This window comes from Xenopus tropicalis, chromosome 6 (assembly GCF_000004195.4).
Source record: "Xenopus tropicalis strain Nigerian chromosome 6, UCB_Xtro_10.0, whole genome shotgun sequence".
NCBI lineage: Eukaryota > Metazoa > Chordata > Amphibia > Anura > Pipidae > Xenopus > Xenopus tropicalis.
The window spans coordinates 127,208,252-127,230,434 of NC_030682.2; the positions used below are offsets into that span (position 1 = coordinate 127,208,252).

The 22,183-nt window shown below is 38.5% G+C and overlaps 1 protein-coding gene across 1 annotated transcript; it reads left to right on the forward strand.

Moving 5' to 3' along the window:
• The first annotated feature begins 19,637 nt into the window (after positions 1-19,637).
• LOC105947518 (keratin-associated protein 4-3) lies at positions 19,638-20,384 on the forward strand. Its single transcript, XM_012965006.2, has one exon. It carries the CDS (start codon positions 19,638-19,640, stop codon positions 20,382-20,384), a length of 747 nt encoding a protein of 248 aa, XP_012820460.2.
• Positions 20,385-22,183: the final 1,799 nt, after the last annotated feature.

Consider the following 22,183-nt stretch of genomic DNA (forward strand, 5'->3'; position numbering starts at 1 on the left):
TGTTTCCAGAAGATATACGCTTTTATAGAATATGATCTGTCTGTTACAGAGAGGAAGAAAATGGGTTGTTTTTGTCTGTTTTTGAAAGGAAAGGTCTGCAAGAAAAAAATCATTTGAATGTCCAACAAAGAGAAGAGCTCTACACAGGCACGCCATGTGTTTCATGATAAAGGTGTGATGGTCTAAAGTGGACACAGTTACAGTAGTTCATTTTTAACAATTATTTTGCATGGATTCCAACCCTTTTTCATGCATTTTGCATTAAATTACATCAAAGAGGAATTTAATTACATTTGGCATTAATGCTCCTTGCACAATGCCAATAGGAGTGTCTAACTGGCCATTAAGGAACTCCCACAGGCAATAATTTAGAATGATGCCAGTTTCTCAATGGCCACCTTTTTATTTATACCGAAAAACTTGGCATAGATATTATGCAAAAATATGGCAATAAAGCCAATTTCCTGGTTACCAGCCGACTCCAGAGCAAATCAGTTTAGTCTTAGGGTTATAAGAGAAATATAACCAATGATTAGGGCAACATGGATGGTATTTATGGTAAGATATGGCAATAAGATGTAAAGGGAACATTGTAATATTGTTAAAATCATACAACTGTTATGTCAACAATATCAACAGACACCACTAAAGCTGGTCATAAACTATAGGATCCACTAGTTTGACGGATCTTTCCCCCCAATATGCCCACAAAAGGCAGGCAATATCTGATCATTTAGGGATCATGTGGCCCTGGTGCAACAAATTTATTTAGGGATTTTTCGGCACAACTAATACAAGTGTTGACAGGGCAATTCTGCACAATGTGCCACCCTGAGGTGACTTTCACAATGGGGAGGGGGTCCAAGGGGATTGCATCACTAGAACAAAGAGATTATATTATATATATATTATTATATTTATATTATATGTTTCATGTATTTACACACATATGCACTATAAGAATCTAAAATAAAATTACAGTTTAAATTGCCCCTTACAGGCATAATTAAGGCACTAAAGACCCAAATATCTCTAGCCCATAACTGATAGAAAATAGATTTATGCAAAAATCTGAGTGATGTTGTTCAGTTTGACAGGTTTTTCCCTGAGTCAGGAATGATTAGTTGCACATCCCTATAGCCAGAGGTACTGGTGGCAGCGCCTTATAAATGGTTGTATAAATACGGAGTGCAGTGTATTATCTATGAACATGATTGTAATTGAAAGGATGTTCCAGTTAATGTTTCATATATATAAGAGAAAGCATGTCATTAATAGGTAGGGGCTTTATTCTATTCTATTCGATCTTCTAAGTATTTAGTTAGTTACCAATGAAATATGACATTACATTTAAAGGCATAGTATTACACAGTTCAGGTGACACTCATGTGTTGAAAAATATTTTTGGTGCTGTCCAAAATTGATTAGTAGGAGTGACCAAAAGCATTAAACCTATCATACAATATTTTCACTGTGGCTGTGGGATAGCAGGTATAGTTGGGAGAGATGGTGCCTATAGTAGCAGTGGGATAATAGCCTCTGGGAAGGGACTGGGGCTGTGGGATAGCAGGTATAGTAGGGAGAGATGGTGCCTATAGTAGCAGTGGGATAATAGCCTCTGGGAAGGGACTGGGGCTGTGGGATAGCAGGTATAGTAGGGAGAGATGGTGCCTATAGTAGCAGTGGGGGGATAATAGCCTCTGGGAAGGGACTGGGGCTGTGGGATAGCAGGTATAGTAGGGAGAGATGGTGCCTATAGTAGCAGTGGGGGATAATAGCCTCTGGGAAGGGACTGGGGCTGTGGGATAGCAGGTATAGTAGGGAGAGATGGTGCCTATAGTAGCAGTGGGGGGATAATAGCCTCTGGGAAGGGACTGGGGCTGTGGGATAGCAGGTATAGTAGGGAGAGATGGTGCCTATAGTAGCAGTGGGATAATAGCCTCTGGGAAGGGACTGTGGCTGTGGGATAGCAGGTATAGTAGGGAGAGATGGTGCCTATAGTAGCAGTGGGATAATAGCCTCTGGGAAGGGGCTGTGGCTGTGGGATAGCAGGTATAGTAGGGAGAGATGGTGCCTATAGTAGCAGTGGGATAATAGCCTCTGGGAAGGGGCTGTGGCTGTGGGATAGCAGGTATAGTAGGGAGAGATGGTGCCTATAGTAGCAGTGGGATAATAGCCTCTGGGAAGGGACTGTGGCTGTGGGATAGCAGGTATAGTAGGGAGAGATGGTGCCTATAGTAGCAGTGGGGGGATAATAGCCTCTGGGAAGGGACTGGGTCTGTGGGATAGCAGGTATAGTAGGGAGAGATGGTGCCTATAGTAGCAGTGGGGGGATAATAGCCTCTGGGAAGGGACTGTGGCTGCCAGAAATTGTAGCATCTACTGACAGTTAAAGGGAGTATGGGGTACTATGAGTGGATTATAGTCATACTCTGGTACAGTAATATTTTATAATATTAATGGGGCCCCACAATTTCTGTTTTGTCACTATACACAGGCAAAAATACATTTATAAGCAACAAAACCAGACATAAATGCTAACATCTATCTGGAGATTAAATAATATATGGTACAAAATGCCATTTATTTGCAGAAGGATGTAACCATCTTGGCTGAAATTAGTGATTTAAAAGCAGGTTTACTGTAACTGGCTAAGATTGATTTATAGGGAGAATGCCACCCATAATTTTTATAGTCTGTGGGTCAGGTGGGCAGCTGCCAAAACCGCTCAGCTAATTATGAGAAGTCATTGTTCGTTAATGGAATTTCACTCCACAAACAGCAGCTGTGTGTTTACTCACGCAGATTATTAATTCTAGCTTTCCCTCGGCTGCGGGAGTGTGAGGCTTGGACATCCCATGATAGATCTGTCCGCTACGATCTCCCATTCACTGCCTGTACATTGCAAAGGTAAAAGTAAACATGGTGGGGGGAGATCTTCTAATAGCAGGTGTATAAAGGTTCTGCCCCTACCTCACAACTCAGCTTCTCACTCCAGAACAATTAAATGGCAATTTTGGAAGTCATTAATCTGTAGGCCACCTCATGAGATCTAATTTATACCTGTCAGGAACAATGGACAGCAGCTAATAGGCAGTAATTGTAATGGAAGTCTGCTTTCCCACTTGCTTTTACTGAGAGGCCTCCAATTCTGCATTGTCAGACTGCTCCGGATTGTTACACGGGATAACGCTTTCTGTCTCTGTGTATGTTTTATGGAGTTTTTATTCTGTGGATGGGAATTAAAGAAAAATAACCTTTTTTTAATACATATAACACATGAGCTGTGGCCTGAAATAAACGATCATTTAATAAGGATTCTGGAACAGAATACTAAACAAATTCCAATGGTTATTTCTACATAAGCTGTAAGTCATCTACCTTTGAAGCATCCCTTTTGATTTTCACCTTAGGGTTTATCCCTGGCCATAGCTCAGCAAAACATGGACCTTGCCAGAGGATTGGCCAAATGTGAGAAAGAGCAAGTGTGCAGTAGCAGATATAAGGGCTGATTCACTAAAGGTCGATAAGTGTTATCGCATGTTTTCTTGCGTTAAAATTGACACGAGAAAAAAACGTGCAATTCGCTAAAGTATTATCGCGTGCGTTAAGTCGCATATTGCATGTGTTAAATTTTGCGCTACCGCATTGCCTTAATTTGCACGCAGAAATAACACTAACGCATGATTCACAAACACTTAGACGCGCTAAATATCGCATTAGTCTGTGCGAAAAATAACACCTACTTGAGGCAGGCGGTAATTATAGAAAAGTACAGTTCATGAGCTTTAGGCAACACAATAAGGACTTTGCAGTGGGATTTATTCAAGTCTGTGTTGGCCCCAGAGTGATGCAGCCGGCAGTTTGCAGGAAAATGGTCATTTTCAGAATATGGCGTGTACGGCTAAGATGGCGTGCGGTTTTTTGCACGCAGCGACTATTTGTGTGCGATGCGTTCATTAGCACACATTCCGTCAAAATACCGCACGAAAATAGTCTTTGCGACTTAAATAACGCAAACAGCATTGCGTCTAAATTAACACAAGTATGCTTTTAGTGAATCGTGCATTAAGACATGAAAAATTAGACGCCATAAATTTTTTAATGCATGCTATAAATAGCGCTCGAAATAACGACTTGTTATCCAAAATGCTCGGGACCTGGGGTCTTCCAGATGAGGGATCTTTCCATAATTAGGATCTCCATACTTTCAGTTTTCTAAACAATCATGTTAACATTAAACCTAGTTGGATTGTTTTGTCTCCAATAAGAATTCATTACATTTTAGTTGGGAACGAGTACAAGGTGGTTTTTTATTATTACAGAGAAAAAAGAAAATCAATTGTAGAAAAAATTATTTATTTGATTAAGATGGAGTCTATGGAAGATGGCCTTTCTTTAATGTGTAACTTTCTGGATAATGGATCCTATACCTGCAATTCATAAGTTATTCTAATGACACTGAGCCCTGTACTAGTACAACTGATCCAGTTATTCTAATATTGCTAATAGCTAATAGTTATTCTGTGTATCTGATCAGCTTACTGACATTGACGTGCACATCTCAACAGTTATTTTATATGAATTGTTAAATCTAGATCAAAGCTTCTTTTTATTTATTAGATCTAAATAAGGAAATATTGTCAAAAATATATTATAAATAGCAGATAAGAAGAAATGCAAGACTTTCCCTCCCAGATATACACTAAATACAAAATAGATTTGTGCTGGTGATAGCCCATTTGGGACAAAACCATTTTGTCCCGATTTAATCTGTACCCTAACTGTCCTCATTTAGGCATCAGAGTCCCAAATAACAGATTGGTATAATACATTTAATGGCAATTTAGGAAGAAAAAGTCATTTATTTTATGTTTATTATTATTTCCCTGCATTGTAATACGCTGATAGATAAACATATTTGAAGAATGATTACTAACTATAAATTGTATTGTGTAATTGAACAATGATTGTGGTATCATTGAAAAACACATAAACAGCAAAAAAAAAAGAAAACAAAAAGGTAATATTTCTTTTCCATCATCACAATGTGATCTCATTCTCAGCAGGATGTTATTGTGTTATTGACTATTCATAGAAGGATTTCAAACTAATTAGGGCAGAAGTAATCTTTTATTTTCTCTCTGCTCCTTAAGGGGAACGTGCAATTTCCATTTATTATACAAGAATGTTTAAGGTTTCCATGAAGATAGGTGATTCGGCTTTTGAATTTACATTGAAAAAAAGGAACATGAATAATTGTCTTGATGATGTTGTACCTTTTGGGTAGGTTAATACTGATCCCAGCATGGAGAATACAGAATCAGAATTCCACTTGAACAATGGTAGGTTATACCAAGAATGTAGTTGTCTAGGCAGCCCTACTAGATATACAAGGTCACAACCCAGACAATAACATAAGACAAATACTCAAAAAAAAATTGTCACCAAAACTTTGGGTTCTAAAAATTGAACAGTCTAAAATAAATCTAAAATATCAAGTCTGTGTGAAGTTGTAACTTAATCTCCAACACCCAAATTTTGATTTTGAAAATATCATATAATAAAAGTGTCAGAGTTTAAACCAGGTCTAGTAACCCATAGCAACCATGGTATAAACGTTGTGACTTTTGTTACATTTGTAAGAGGATATTTGTTGTGGTTGACACATTTATGGCATTGTGCTACATATAATGTAATTCAGTAATTCTATATTAATGGTAATAATAATAGCATAATAAATACGCCCCTCAATACACTGAAGAGTTACATTTAACATGCTGTGTAAAAAGTGGAGTGAAGCATTACCAGTGATGATGCCCAGGGCAACCAATCAGCAATTAGATTTCAACAGTTAGAAAACAAAACCAAAGCATCTGATTGGCTGCTATGAGCAACATCACTGGTAATGTTTTACTCCACTTTTTCCACAGCATGATAAATATACCCCAAGCAACAATACTAGAAAGGTCTGAAACACTCTAGATGCACTGATGTAGGAGCATAAAACCCACCAGCACATTCAAAGGAGCTGCTATAGGGATTAATTGCAATGCCAAGCCTGCAGCCTACTGACATTGTGCTCAATTAATATCAATTAAATCCATATAGGAATACCATACAGGCTTGATTTCTTGGCTGCTTCCATTTTATTCAAGAATTACTCAGTGGCAGGCAATGCTAACAGCCTACATTCAATTATTATGTGGTGCATAGAATACTGGACATTTAGAAGCCTAATTATAGACAAAAGATGCCAAACAGCATTTTTTTTATTGTTTTTGTGTGGGGGATGGATATGTCCTTCCTCGGGAACCTCTGAAATCTCAAAACAACAAAAAGAGGTCAAAACAACAAATTCCTTAGCATTAATTCATGTACTTACCACCTAAGGTTACACACATTTTTGACATTTGCAGGGGTGTCTCTGCCCATTCTAATGTCAAAGGTTATGTCTACACCTATTTTTCAAAGTCATATTGCATATCCAAGCCCACTGTGGGCTACTTTCAATGTCCGTGTAACTCGTTTTTGTAAAAGTTCCACGCAAAGTCTCACCAACGTAGATTGTTCCTTGTGGGTGGTACTCTCGCCTTTATTATATCCTTAGCAGGCTGCTAAATATTTCCCTCTTATGCCGAGGCTTATTTAATAGAAGCTATTTCCTACCTAAGTATAGAATCTCACTTCACTGTTTGAATACACTATATTTTTTTTTCCAAAAAGTTCAACTATGATAAAGTTCTAACAGCGCAGCAAAGGGAAAAAAAATAACAGAATTAAATGCATACCAGGGAAAATCTTTCTTGTGTGAGAAATTGCTGAACAATTGTTGTATATGCCAGCACTGCAGTGAAAGGAGAATGAAATGAAAGTCATATATTAGAAGTCTAGCACCAGATGATGCCTTGTCTGTGATCTAAGGGCTTCTTTTGAAAGCAGGGAACATGTTCACTCCAGATACAAGCTGTCATGTCTTCAGTCTTTCAGGTTATTTTTGTATAATGGTATTCTGACCTATTGGTTCCATTTTAACCCATGTTCCTCAGCTGCAGTTAATTTATGGGATATGCCCAGTGGGTGGTAATCGAAACATGACATGAAAACTGTATAAATAGGACCATAATGTGTAGTGACATCTCCTGCTTCTGTTTGAAGTGCTTTTGTAGTCAATCACAATGCGTCACTGCTTCCAACACAAGATCATTATTTGCCTTCCAAAATGAGGTAAACTGCCTATCAGAGTTAGTTAAGTCGTAATGCTCCTCCAGTAGGAAACTACAGCTCCCAGTGTCCTTACCCGGCTGGCTGGACATTGTCTTTTATTGTTTAATAAAAGCATAGCTTAAAGTGGTGTTCTTTAGTCAGTGCTATCCTTTAATATTTGGCTGCATTGAACAATAGATAGATAGATAGATAGATAGATAGATAGATAGATGATAGATAGATAGATAGATAGATAAATAGATAAATAGATAGATAGATAGATAGATGATAGATAGATAGATTGATAGATAATAGATAGATAAATAGATAGATAGATAGATGATAGATAAAGATAGATAGATAGATAGATAGATAGATAGATAAATAGATAAATAGATAGATAGATAGATTGATAGATAGATTGATAGATAATAGATAGATAAATAGATAGATAGATAGATGATAGATAGACAGATAGATAGATAGATAGATAGATAGATGATAGATAGATAGATAGATAGATGATAGATATAGATAGATAGATAGATAGATAGATAATAGATAGATAGATAATTGATTGATGAATAAATATTTAATAAATTCATTTAATAATAAGTGGCCTACCAAACTGGAATATATATCAGTAAATATTGCCCTTTTACATCCTTTCTCTTGAGCCACCATTTTGTGATGGGCTGTGTGCCCCCTCAGAGATCACATGACCAGAAATAATGAAGTTTTATCTACAGGAAGTAGTGTGTGAAAGTCAGAACTTTGCCCATTAATTGGCTGATGTGACCTAACGTATGTGTGCCCTTGGTTTGTTTATGTGCACCGTGAATAATATGATACCAGGGGACGGCCCTTAGTAATTAAAATGGCAGTTTTCTATTTGGGATTACCCAATGGCACATACTTATAAAAAAATATATGCAAACGGTTTGTTTAGATGAAGCAGGGTATTACATATGAGCTTGTTTATGCAATATATTTTTATAGAGACCTACATTGTTCAGGGCTATCATTTTCCTCCAAGTAAGGCATCCAAATGTGCAGTATTAACAAAAATACATGTATGGGATCTATTATACAAGCATGGGATCTAGTATGACTGCAAGTTCACTTGGGGTTGTATATGGTAAAAGGTAAATATTTCATCGAATGAGATATGTTTTTTGTTAAGATGATATAATAAATAGAAGAAGAAACTTATACAATACAATACTACTGCACAAACTTATATAATACCATAATACTGTAGCAACTTATACAATACAATAATACTGCAGAAACTTATATAATACAATAATACTGTAGCAACTTATACAATACAATAATACTGCAGAAACTTATACAATACAATAATACTGTAGAAACTTATACAATACAATAATACTGCAGAAACTTATACAATACAATAATACTGCAGAAACTTATACAATACAATAATACTGTGGAAACTTATATAATACAATAATACTGTAGAAACCTATACAATACAATAATACTGTAGAAACTTATACAATACAATAATACTGCAGAAACTTATACAATACAATAATACTGTGGAAACTTATATAATACAATAATACTGTGGAAACTTATATAATACAATAATACTGTAGCAACTTATACAATGCAATAATACTGCAGAAACTTATATAATACAATAATACTGTAGCAACTTATACATTACAATAATACTGCAGAAACTTATCCAATACAATAATACTGTACAAACTTATAAAATACAAAAATAATGTACAAACGTATACAATACAATAATACTGTAGCAACTTATACATTACAATAATACTGTAGCAACTTATACATTACAATAATACTGCAGAAACTTATACAATACAATAATACTGTACAAACTTATAAAATACAAAAATAATGTACAAACGTATACAATACAATAATACTGTAGAAAACTGGTGCTTTGTGGGTCAATTCATAGCTTCTGAGGAAATGTTTAGAAATCTTTATTAAAGGCATCTCATCCTCTGAAACACATTGTACCACTTGTGAGTAATGACAGATTAAAATGAACGGCCTATTTTCATGGGAATAGAAGACATGCACAACGGAGTATAATAAAGTAGCAGTCTTTCACAAACTGACAACACTTAAACACTTACAGGTCTCTCTTCCCATGACCTTTGCTTTGAGTCAAGTTTGTCTTAACCTGAAAAGTTGTTCTCACCCAAGAGCATGATAGAACTGTACATAAAGTGCAGAATTCCCTCTGAAGAACACATGAAGTTGAATTCCAGTAGATCAAGGGCTATATCTTTTGGCCAATGGTATATTAAGTCCTTTACTAAGAGTCAGAAAACAAAACAACCCCAGAAATATAAGACTTCATAGCATATTGATAGGAAAATACTATCTTCTCATTCAGCTTTCTACTCAAAGAATGTAAGATTGTTTTTATCCTTCTGTACTGTATGTTTGCATCTATAGGCTTGTTTCATCCTACAGAAATGAAGTTTTATTGCCTGGGTCAAATAACCCATAGCAACCAAACAGCAGTTGTTACAATGGCCAGCTGTAGTTTAAATACTGAAAGAGAAGCAGATCTTCTCCTGATATGCAAACAACCTCCTAAAGGTGGCCATACACATTAAGATGCGAAGTCGCCAAACAAGCGGATCTTCTCCCGATAAGCCTGCCTAAGATGGACGGTATCAGGCTAATTTAATTACTAATTCTAAATACTAAGAACAGTGTTTGAGTGGCCTTTACTGACCTTCTTAGGTTTTGCATAAGGATTTTTTGATAACACATGATATTGATATTTGATATTAGGAAAAGTAGATAATAGAGAAATTCTTTTCCCCAGGTATGGTAGATGCATTTAACCATCATGATTTATATTTTATTTAAAGAACAAGACCTAAACATAACTGTGCAAATCATTGTCCCTGCTCTTGTTTTTTAAATGCTCCTGTACTGCCATATCCCCATAATTCAAAAATTTTCTTCAGGTCTCATCAATTTCAGCACATGTGGCCACCATCTTTGGTATAGGGTAGTGATCTCCAACCAGTGGCTTGTGAGCAACATGTTGCTCCCCAACCCCTTGGATGTTGCTCTCAGTGCCCCCAAACCAGGGAGTTATTTTTGAATTCCTGACTTCGGGGCAAGTTTTTGTTGAATAAAAACAAGATTTCCTACCAAATAAAGCCCCTGTAAGCTGATAGTGTGCATAGAGGCTACCTAATAGCCAATCTTAGCCCTTATTTGGCACCTCCATGAACTTTTATGGTGCTTGTGTTGCTCCCCAAGTCTTTTTACATTTGACTGTGGCTCCTGAGTAAGAAAGGTTGGGGACCCCTGGTATAGAGCAATAGCTAGCACTTGAGTAAACTCAATTATACGCATTCTCATTGGAGAAACAAGTGGGAGAGGCCACCCACATGACCCGCGCATGTTGTGTGATGTGGGCTCTTGGTTCAAGCTTTTTGTAACCATTTTATTAAGTCCCGTACTTTATTTTGCACTTTCCTTTTATTTGGAAACAAAATAAATGCATTGTAATTGAAGATATTAAAGGTCTTTATGTGTAATATCGGTACTTCGGTTAACTTGCATGTTGTTACATTTATGAACTGCTGAATACACATGCATTGATATATTTTCTTATATATTTCAAAGTTTGTCAGACAATGGTACATTTGCATATTACTCAGTAAGAACCAATGTAGACATAGCTTCAAGGTCAGCCTGAGATATAGATCTGGTGATGGAGGTATAGTCTAACCAGCTGCTGCACCGTATCAAGGAAAAAAACAAGTGCAAAGGTTTTTTAAGTAGAATAAAACACATTTTACTCTTTGATAATATTATTCATACTATTGTCAACTGACTAACATGCAACAAATGATACATTTTGATATTCTGGTATAAAGAAAGAAACTTGTCACTTATTCACCTTGAGTTCTTTTATAAAAGCAGGATTTACTGTATTTATAAGGCACACATATGCAGCTGGGTTGTCCAGCCTTTTTGTCCTTAGAGTAGTGCAACCTTATTGAATTCATTCTCACATATTATTACATTTCAGGGGGCTTAAGGGCTTGTATAAGCGCCTGTTTCTCCAGGAATATTAGTATAGTATTAGTATTAGAATAATTGTAATTGTAAAGGAATAAATTAGCAATGGTCCCAATGTGCATTAAAGAAGAAGGAAAGGTAAAAACTAAGTAAGCTTTATCAGAAAGGTCTATGTAAATACAGCCATAAGCACTCACAGAAACGCTGCACTGTCAAAAGATTTGTTGTGTCTGTTTTCCTCTGCCAGAGACCCGCAGCTCTCTCCTCTCTCCTACCCCCCCCTCCCTCAAGAATGCTAAGAACTCACTCCCCCCCTTAGGAATGTGGATCTGAGCCAATCAGCATGAAGCTGACTCTTAGGGGCAGATTTATCAAATCACGAGTTTGAATCCCGAATGGGAAAAATTCGGATTGGTTACGAAAATTTCTGAAGATCGCAAATATCACGAAAATGCTTATGAAAAAATCGTATTAGTCACGATAATATCGTATTGGCGATCCGAAAGTCACATAATTTTCGTGCCGTACAATTGTAAACAGCGGTAAAACCTTTCCGATTTTTTTGTGCAAGCGTTTCGAAAAGTCGTGCGCCATGCGACAAAATTGTGCAGACGCCCGAAAAATTCGCTGAAAATATGCTCGGAGTGTTCGTGCCTTTGTAAATGTGCCCCATAGTCTTATTAACTGAGAATGTACACTAAAGGGTAGATTCACTAAGACACGAACGGTCGGAGCGTATTCTTGACGATTTTTTCGCAGGAAAAATTCGGAAAGGCTCTGCCACTGTTTACAATGGTCTGTACAAACATTTTGTGACTTTTGTATCGCCAATACAATATTATCGGGAGTAATACGATTTTTTCGTAAGCATTTTCGGGATATTTGCGATCTTCAGAAATTTTCGTTTCCAATCCGAATTTTTCCCGTTCGTGCCCCTTAGTCTCGGTCTCGGTGCTGGAGTGAGGCATTATGGGAACTTTCTTTATACAGCTCAGCGTTTTTTCTTCCTGTTTGGCTTCTGATCTTCTGAACAGGAGAAATATGGGGAGACTTAAGGGCACTATTGAGACAACTGAAGGTATGCCTGCAGCTTGAGATTAACTCTTTATTAGCCTTTCCTTCTCCTTTAAATAGAATTAGGATAAAGCCTTTGTTTTACTCTTGCTTAAACTTTGATGATCGGAAATAAATATATTGTGGGACTTCACTTATTTGACAGAAGGTTAAGGGACATCTCCACTAGGGATGTAGCGAACCTCAAAAAAAACTTACTCCAAAAAGTGCGAATATTCGCGAACTTTGTGAACCCCATAGACTTCAATGGGAAGGCGAACTTTAAAACCTAGAAAAGCCATTTCTGGCCAGAAAACTGATTTTAAAGTTGTTTAAAGGGTGCCACGACCTGGACAGTGGCATGCAGGAGGGGGATCAAGGGCAAACATTTATCTGAAAAATACTTTGTTGACACAGCATTGCGTAAAACCGCAAAGGCAGCTGACAGACCTAGCAGAAATACGCGGTGTTTTTTTCGCACCATGGAAACGGGATTTGCTGAAAAACGCCATGTGTGACTTGTGCGGCGTTTTTAGGCCGAAAAAAATGCAGCGGAAAAATGCCACGCGAACCCAAATTGCGAACATACGCAAAAATTTCGCGAACACCCGATGTTCGCGCGAATTAGTTCGCCGGCGAACAGTTCCCTACATCTCTAATCTCCACCCATGTAATTTTCAAACAGGTATGCGTCTATGTTTTATTTGGCTTTCCAAAAAAAGGGCACTTTTCAATTTCACTCAGCAGATGCCACAAACAAATTAAAGATCGTTCTTTAAAAACCAGAACAGACTGGTCCATCACTGACCTGGAAACCGTAGCAACCTGATTTTTGACAATGTCTCGGTCAATGTTAGGGCAACCTAATCGAGAAAGATTATCTTTGAGGAAAATTGTTTTTTTGGTAGTTTTTTTTCTCCATGCTCTTCCAAACTACACAAGCTAGTCCCCTACTATCCTACTGCCTGGAAAGCCAGCTCCCTCATAGTTCTACACATTAGTTCTAGCACCTGAACTGTTTTTTTCAGCCTAAGTTAACACAGCGCCTATTATTCTGCACATTTGCTGTGTCTTATAGAGCATTCAAGAAGAGACATACCTACAGTCTAGGGTTTTAATAGATATTGTGCCACACTATCTGCTTTCTCTTAAACCTATTCTTCCTGCACCTACACTGGGATGAATATGGAATCTGTGGCCATTGTATTCCCACAACCTTTGGCCTTCTTGACTACATGCATTCTTGTCTCTTATAATTTTCAGCCTGTGGGTCTGTATCTTATATGGAGCAAATCTCCACACATACTGAGCGTGAGTGACATATCAAGCTTGTCTGATAGCTTCATTTAAATTCCTTTTGTCTCCTGTACCAAACCAGGGACCGTCAGTTCCATGTTTTGTAATGTATGTTAAACTGGTGAAGTGTAACAGTCAGCCCTGATGTGGAAAGTCCATACATTATTTGCATTTGATTAATGTACCAGTGTGTGATCCTGTATCCAGAAGACATTTGGCAGCTGACAACATATTTTCTAAACAATTCTGCAGAATAAGAAGATGACTATTTTTATTCTAAATCCAGGAACCATTTTTGATATTTATATGGAATAATGCAGAAGTCTGGGAAGGATAGTTCTATAAATTAGTAAAATTATAATAAGGATATGAGTCCCTTTAGACAAATATTGTCAGATGCCTATATCTATTAAGCCATAGGTCCCTAAGCCAGTCTAGATGTAGGAGAATAGCAGCCAACAAACTCTTCCACTGTGACTCTGTGTCCTAGGGTTGGATTATCCCACTATGGGGCTGGTGTAAAAAAACACTTTATCATCACTCTACCTAAAAGCATAATTTTTAGCCATTATTTATATAGTACTGACATATTCTGCAGTGCTTTACAGACATTATACCTCATTTACTTTCCCATCAGAGTTTATAATCTAGGGTCCCTATCACATTCACACACACCTTTGATGGCCAAGTTCTATACGGTAAATCCGCCATGTACTTTTCCACTAAACTTTTACTCCATTTTAATGGTGTCAAATATTTTACACTGATTTATAACTACGCCCAATAGTGTGTGACTTGCAAATGGTAGTCACTAGCCATGGGCATAATGAGCCAATTCTGCACATAGGTAATTTCAGGCCATCTCCCATAGACTCCATCTTAATCAAATAATTCCAGTTTTTAAAAATGATTTTCTTTTTCTCTGTAATAATAAAACAGTACCTGTACTTGATCCCAACTAAGATATAATTACCCCTTATTGGGGGCAGAACAGCCCTATTGGGTTTATTTAATGGTTAAATGATTCCCTTTTCTCTGTAATAATAAAACAGTACCTGTACTTGATCCCAACTAAGATATAATTACCCCTTATTGGGGCAGAACAGCCCTATTGGGTTTATTTAATGGTTAAATGATTCCCTTTTCTCTGTAATAATAAAACAGTACCTGTACTTGATCCCAACTAAGATATAATTACCCCTTATTGGGGGCAGAACAGCCCTATTGGGTTTATTTAATGGTTAAATGATTCCCTTTTCTCTGTAATAATAAAACAGTACCTGTACTTGATCCCAACTAAGATATAATTACCCCTTATTGGGGGCAGAACAGCCCTATTGGGTTTATTTAATGGTTAAATGATTCCCCTTTCTCTGTAATAATAAAACAGTACCTGTACTTGATCCCAACTAACATATAATTACCCCTTATTGGGGGCAGAACAGCCCTATTGGGTTTATTTCATGGTTAAATGATTCCCTTTTCTCTGTAATAATAAAACAGTACCTGTACTTGATCCCAACTAAGATATAATTACCCCTTATTGGGGGCAGAACAGCCCTATTGGGTTTATTTAATGGTTAAATGATTCCCTTTTCTCTGTAATAATAAAACAGTACCTGTACTTGATCCCAACTAAGATATAATTACCCCTTATTGGGGGCAGAACAGCCCTATTGGGCTTATTTAATGTTTAAATTAGTTTAATTAAATATATGGAGATCGAAATTACAGAAAGATCCCAGGTCCTGAGCATTCTGGATAAAATGGCCCATACCTGTCTATTTATTTAACTAAAATGGTTTGTCTTTAAATAATTACATGAAATAATTTTAACTTATCTGTTGTTTCTGTTCAAAGGGGCATGTTTAACCATTACTGCTCCTGGGTCTGAATACTTTCACTGTAAATCCATTTTTAAGCATGCAGTTGATTAACCATAACTTTATTGTTTTGTTGTGGGATTAAGTTCTTGTTTAGCATAACAAATGTAGTATATGTGTTAATGACCGGGCGTAGGTTTTTTTAGACAATGTCTGCAAGCAACTTTTCTGTAAAATCAGCCCAGAGCTTTCTTTCAGCTTTGCTATATTTTGGCCAAAATCCTGGAAACCTTGGAAGCATTTCTCCCCCATCTGGAGAATAAATTTAAATTGTATTGCTGAAAAAAGAGACCCAGATGGAGTGGGCAGAAGGGATGTCCTCAAAGCTGGTTGACGGGATTCAGAAGACCAACATTGTAAAAGAAAGCTCTGGAATTCAGTATAAATACAATGCAATTTATAAAGTAATGTAGAAGTTGTATCTGCAGGGTGAATTCCTCACTTACTTTGCATCAAACTGCAAACCTCAAATCTATATTTGTTTATTCCAGACACAGTAAACTAATAAATTAGCTTGAATTATCTTAGTATATGAGCTGTCATTTAAAGAATAATTAAACCTTTTTTTTTTCTATCAGTAAAATTGCTCTAAACAGCCTCCAGAATTACCTACCTTTGTCCCAGCATTCTCTCTGACCTGGTTCCTCCGTCGGAAGGTGATCATGTTTCTTTGCTTCCTTGTGCAGAGTGAAGCCCCGCCCCCACTTCCTGTTCAGGTCTCTCATAAAAAAAAAAAAACCCTGCTAATGCACAGACTGGCTCCTGCTGCCTCCAGGCATGCCCAGAAGGCTCTCCAATCCGACAACCTTGTTGAATTGAAGAGGGAACTGTAGTGTGGGACTGGCCAGTCTGGGGATGCCTGTGACGTAGTTGGCCAGCTTGAATATATTGCAATATATGGACAATAAGGGGCCCATTTATCAAAGGGCGAATTTCGTACATTTAAAAGTATGATTAAAAAAATTCGGATTAAAAACAATAAGTTCTGATGTGCGTTAAAAGCTCAAAAATTTAGCATCGTGGTCGTACGAAAATATCATGATATGACCCGAAAGTTATGAAATTTTCATATCCGAACATGCGTAAATGGCATGAAAAACTTTGTGACTTTGATCCTTCAGTGCATGATTTTGGAAGTCTCCCATAGGGCTCAATGGCACTCTGCAGCTCCAACCTGGCCCAAGGAAAGTCTCCCATAGGGCTCAATGGCACTCTGCAGCTCCAACCCGGCCCAAGGAAAGTCTCCCATAGGGCTCAATGGCACTCTGCAGCTCCAACCCGGCCCAAGGAAAGTCTCCCATAGGACTCAATGGCACTCTGCAGCTCCAACCTGGCCCAAGGAAAGTCTCCCATAGGGCTCAATGGCACTCTGCAGCTCCAACCCGGCCCAAGGAAAGTCTCCCATAGGGCTCAGTGGCACTCTGCAGCTCCAACCCGGCCCAAGGAAAGTCTCCCATAGGGCTCAATGGCACTCTGCAGCTCCAACCCGGCCCAAGGAAAGTCTCCCATAGGGCTCAATGGCACTCTGCAGCTCCAACCCGGCCCAAGGAAAGTCTCCCATAGGGCTCAATGGCACTCTGCAGCTCCAACCCGGCCCAAGGAAAGTCTCCCATAGGGCTCAATGGCACTCTGCAGCTCCAACCCGGCCCAAGGAAAGTCTCCCATAGGGCTCAATGGCACTCTGCAGCTCCAACCCGGCCCAAGGAAAGTCTCCCATAGGGCTCAATGGCACTCTGCAGCTCCAACCCGGCCCAAGGAAAGTCTCCCATAGGGCTCAATGGCATTCTGCAGCTCCAACCCGGCCCAAGGAAAGTCTCCCATAGGGCTCAATGGCATTCTGCAGCTCCAACCCGGCCCAAGGAAAGTCTCCCATAGGACTCAATGGCACTCTGCAGCTCCAACCCGGCCCAAGGAAAGTCTCCCATAGGGCTCAATGGCACTCTGCAGCTCCAACCCGGCCCAAGGAAAGTCTCCCATAGGACTCAATGGCACTGTGCAGCTCCAACCTGGCCCAAGGAAAGTCTCCCATAGAGCTCAATGGCACTCTGCAGCTCCAACCTGGCCCAAGGAAAGTCTCCCATAGGGCTCAATGGCACTCTGCAGCTCCAACCTGGCCCAAGGAAAGTCACGATACCGAAGCTTGAATGAATCTGAAACTTTCTTACTTGTAGCGACAAATGTGATTTTTTCACACAAATTGTCACAAAGTGCGAAAAAGTTGCTGAAATTAACGAAAAAAATGCAGAAAATACGCTCAGTTCTAAAACTTAGAAAAAATAAAAAAATTTAATATTCGGACCCAATCGTACTTTAATAAATCAGCCCCAAAGTGTTTTTGCTAATTTAATGCACAAAATGTCCCACACATATTAATGGGTGAGTGCAGAAAGCCTCTTGTTTTCTATATGAATTTTGTGGTTACACCCTCATTGCACCCCTGCCTAATGGTGATGAGCACAACATTCCCTTTTTTTCTATATTTTTCATAGAAACAATACCTAGGCTATTTACCTTTCAATGTGATAATACCCCCCTTATTGCATAGTGGAATAGCTGATTTAACATCAGTTCCATAATTGTGCATTGGGGGCACATAAGGCTAGAGAAATGAAAGTGCCATTTGCCATGATGACATACAATAATAAAGCAGAGCTGATTAGTACATTAACACCTTCTCTATGACTTTGTGAAGCCTCGTCCCTATTGTCATTGTGCTACAACAGTTGGGCAACACATTTACATATTTCCAGGAATCCTCGGGAAATGAAAGTGGTAAAACACTGAAGATATTACTAGCTATAGGCTTATTTGTCATTATTGCTTCAATTAGCAATGTAAAAGTGATCTGTGATGTTCAGATGACCTGCTAATGGGTTTAAATGCTTTCAAATATTAATGGGTTTTTTTTTTTTTCGAAAGATGAATCCAAATCCACTTTTACTGGAACAGCTACAGGCAGAGAAGCTGGCATTGCTCGTGCATTATGTGGAAAGCTCATGGTTAATTAAATGAATACTTAGCATTACTTTATTCACTTTAGTGCCACAAAATTATTTCGCATTGATTTTTACATTTTGAAGTCCATGATTCAATTTACTTCCACAATTTGTGTGTTGTACCGTCAATAAAACAGAAATGCTCTGAGCTGGAACATTGAGTAATGAAATACATTAAATATATAATGAGAAGTGAATTTACTCTGCAGATCACATTTATCTGAAATGTTTTTTTATGTCGCGTGATGTCACGTTTATTCAAAGGTGATTCATTTTCTTTGTATTGTGTTCGGATGTGATTTATGTTTATCGGCACGCGGCACCACTTTATTTTCCTGCAAAAAGACAGTTTCCTGAATAATGCAGATCAGGGTTATTTGGGAAAAATACATGCAGATAAGCTCCATAAGCGCTGGGCAGGTAACAATGACTTCTCAGATAACATGATATTATTATGGTGCTGCAAAGGAGGAACAAAACTCTTTATTTTTAAATTCAATATGAAATGTTACATTTTCCAAAAACTATAATCTCTCATAATTCCAGATAGTTTTGTGAACTGCCATTGTAGATTTCTGGGCCACCCCGCTGTTATGTGGCAATAGGGTTGATTTACAATTTTATGCTGCGGCTATCATCGCCCCACTTCCACACACACCTGGGTAAGGTGCTGGCCTTGATGTCATTTGGGGGTGGAGCTATGACATAAGGGGTGGGAAAATGGGCAGACTGGCTGGCGAAAAGGCGAATGGGGCTGGGAAATGGGTGGGGAATGGACTGGGAAATGGGGGATTGGACTGGGCAATGGGGGGGCAGGTAAAGGCGTGACTATAAAGGCTGATCGGTGAGGAAAGGGACAGATATATAGAATAGTACAAGTAATTTGTATTATCAGTACCTTCCTTAGCTGGTGATTTACTGGCTAGGCCTAAATAGCGGACAGGTGGCAACTCTAACATACACATACACCCAGTGATGCCACCGGGCCCTATAGGTAACAGGGTGATCCAGACCATAACAGTGATGGCACTCAGAAGAAAGTCTTTAATGCATGACCAGCCCAGGCAAATGGCTATAAATATACAAATGCTCATATATTCAGCCTTTGGTGATGGTGCTGGGAAGAGACAGATGGAGTATGATGGCCTGCGTTGGATTCTATCAGATGTTGAAGGGGCGCACTCCTGAAACGTTGTGTATCCCTGTTTCACACAATAATATACATGTTGAACTGCATCCATGTAACAGTTTGGCTTTATTCCACATTGAAGATACAAAGGGGGTGTCGACCCTCTCATCGCTTTTGAAGGAAAAAGGTGAGGCTTTCAGAGTGTGCCTGTTCATACTCTGTGTTATGCCTGAGAGTACTCTTACTACCTGTTTTATACCTGAGAGTACTCTTACTAGCCGTGTTGTGCCTGAGAGTACTCTTACTACCTGTTTTATACCTGAGAGTACTCTTACTAGCCGTGTTGTGCCTGAGAGTACTCTTACTACCTGTTTTATGCCTGAGAGTACTCTTACTACCTGTTTTATACCTGAGAGTACTCTTCCTAGCTGTGTTGTGCCTGAGAGTACTCTTACTACCTGTTTTATACCTGAGAGTACTCTTACTAGCTGTGTTGTGCCTGAGAGTACTCTTACTACCTGTGTTGTGCCTGAGAGCACTCTTACTACCTGTGTTGTGCCTGAGAGCACTCTTACTACCTGTGTTGTGCCTGAGAGCACTCTTACTACCTGTGTTGTGCCTGAGAGTACTCTTACTACCTGTGTTGTGCCTGAGAGTACTCTTACTACCTGTGTTGTGCCTGAGAGTACTCTTACTACCAGTGTTGTGCCTGAGAGTACTCTTACTACCTGTGTTGTGCAGGGCTGGGAGAGTGCATGATGGGACAGGTGATACTCAGAGGAAAGGGCACACCTGCACCTGAGCCATTATGCCTGTTCCATTCTGACACCAGAAAAGGCATATTATATATTGTGGAGGTTCCCCTTATTTTAAAATATAAGCACCCAAGATTTTCATGACCATGTGGGCCAAGTGCTTATATATATATGTATTTTTCCAGGACAAATCTTAAATCTTAAAGAATGGACAAGGTTTTACAGAGCTGTAACCATCACTATCATTTGGTAAAAATGACCAAGACACAATAAATCAGCCATATAGTGGAGCATTGCTTTCCCTTATGTACCCCACTGATAATACTGGGTCAATAAGCAAAAAAGTGGGGAAATTTGAGGTTAAACTGAGAGCTCTGCCGGGCTGAAGAGAGCACTGTTAGAAGCAAGACATGAGTGTAATACACATAGAGCTGTTTCAGAAACAACATTCTTTTAGGGTTTTCGGCAGACACCCAGAGCCCCAAGGGACTTCTAATCTCCAGTAAAAGTTGAATGGAACGGCCTCAATACATTTTTACCACCTATCTATATGTGGCAGTGGATTTTAGGGAACATTTTCTTTAAAAGTTTCTAAAGGCAAATTAACCCCCATCCTGTCATGTTTTTAATTGTGAAAATATCTACAGATTAATGTGTAATGATAATTCATTCGCACAATCTTCTTTCATCTATAAAGGTTTCATTTAGTTGCTTTTTGATTTTACCTTTCCCTAGAGAGCCATTATTTCTTTGTCCCATAATCCTTCCTTTCTCCTTCCTAACCCCCCCCCCCCCCCAGTCACTTTTATAATATATGTAATCAGTTTCCTAAAATAGCCAACTTTGGAGACATGGCCTTGACTGGGTGTCACACACTGGACATATGCCCAGGACCAATAAGGACTGAAGATGACAGGGAATAGTCCTGCGTATACACAAACCATAAAAACAATGTAGATCGAGCGAAGAATAAAAAAAGATTTGCTTCTTGCAGTTAAAAAGTTGCCATTTAAAGAAAACATACAGTATGTATAATTTAAAGGTATTAGGTGCTTGAACTTGAAACAAACATAACCTTTGTCCTATTAAACCTCAACCACTGAATGGTGTTAAAAAGATTTCCTGACAAAATGCAGCTCTGTTTGACTCCATTGAACCTGGATCTATAACAACGGCTCTGCTTTAGATACCAGATAAAGGAACATGAAAAGAAAAACATGGATTCACTCAGAGCCGAGATGACTATTACTTACTGTGTATTTCTGTTATGCTTAACACTATAATCCTACAATCCTTTAATATATTAGATATATAGTTGATACATTACATTTCATTTCATTGCATTGATTAATTGACTGACTGATTACACTTTTTAGCCATATAGACATACACACAGCAGCAATCATGGTCCAAACTGCAACCTTCCAGCTGTAGATGACACTTACTCCGATCATACTCATCACGACAAGCACAGCTGGCAGACACCTTATATGTTAGTGTTTGCAAAACTGAGAGGCCCTGAACCAATAACAAAGGAGGCTCATGCTGAGGGCTAATCAGAGTTGGGAGAATGCTCCCAAAAGTCCAGGTAGAAGACTGGGTAAGCATTTATAATGCTGTCCTGGGTATTCTAGGAAGTATGCCTAAATGTCTGATACACCAGTGTTTCCTATATCCATGTTATATTCCTGGGGGACTCTGAACAAAGGTTGGTACTTCAAGGAGGACTAGAAGCAAAAAGTTTGACCACTATTAGGACTTGTAGAACGATCATAGCAAGTTATTTGCAGATTTACTCAATAA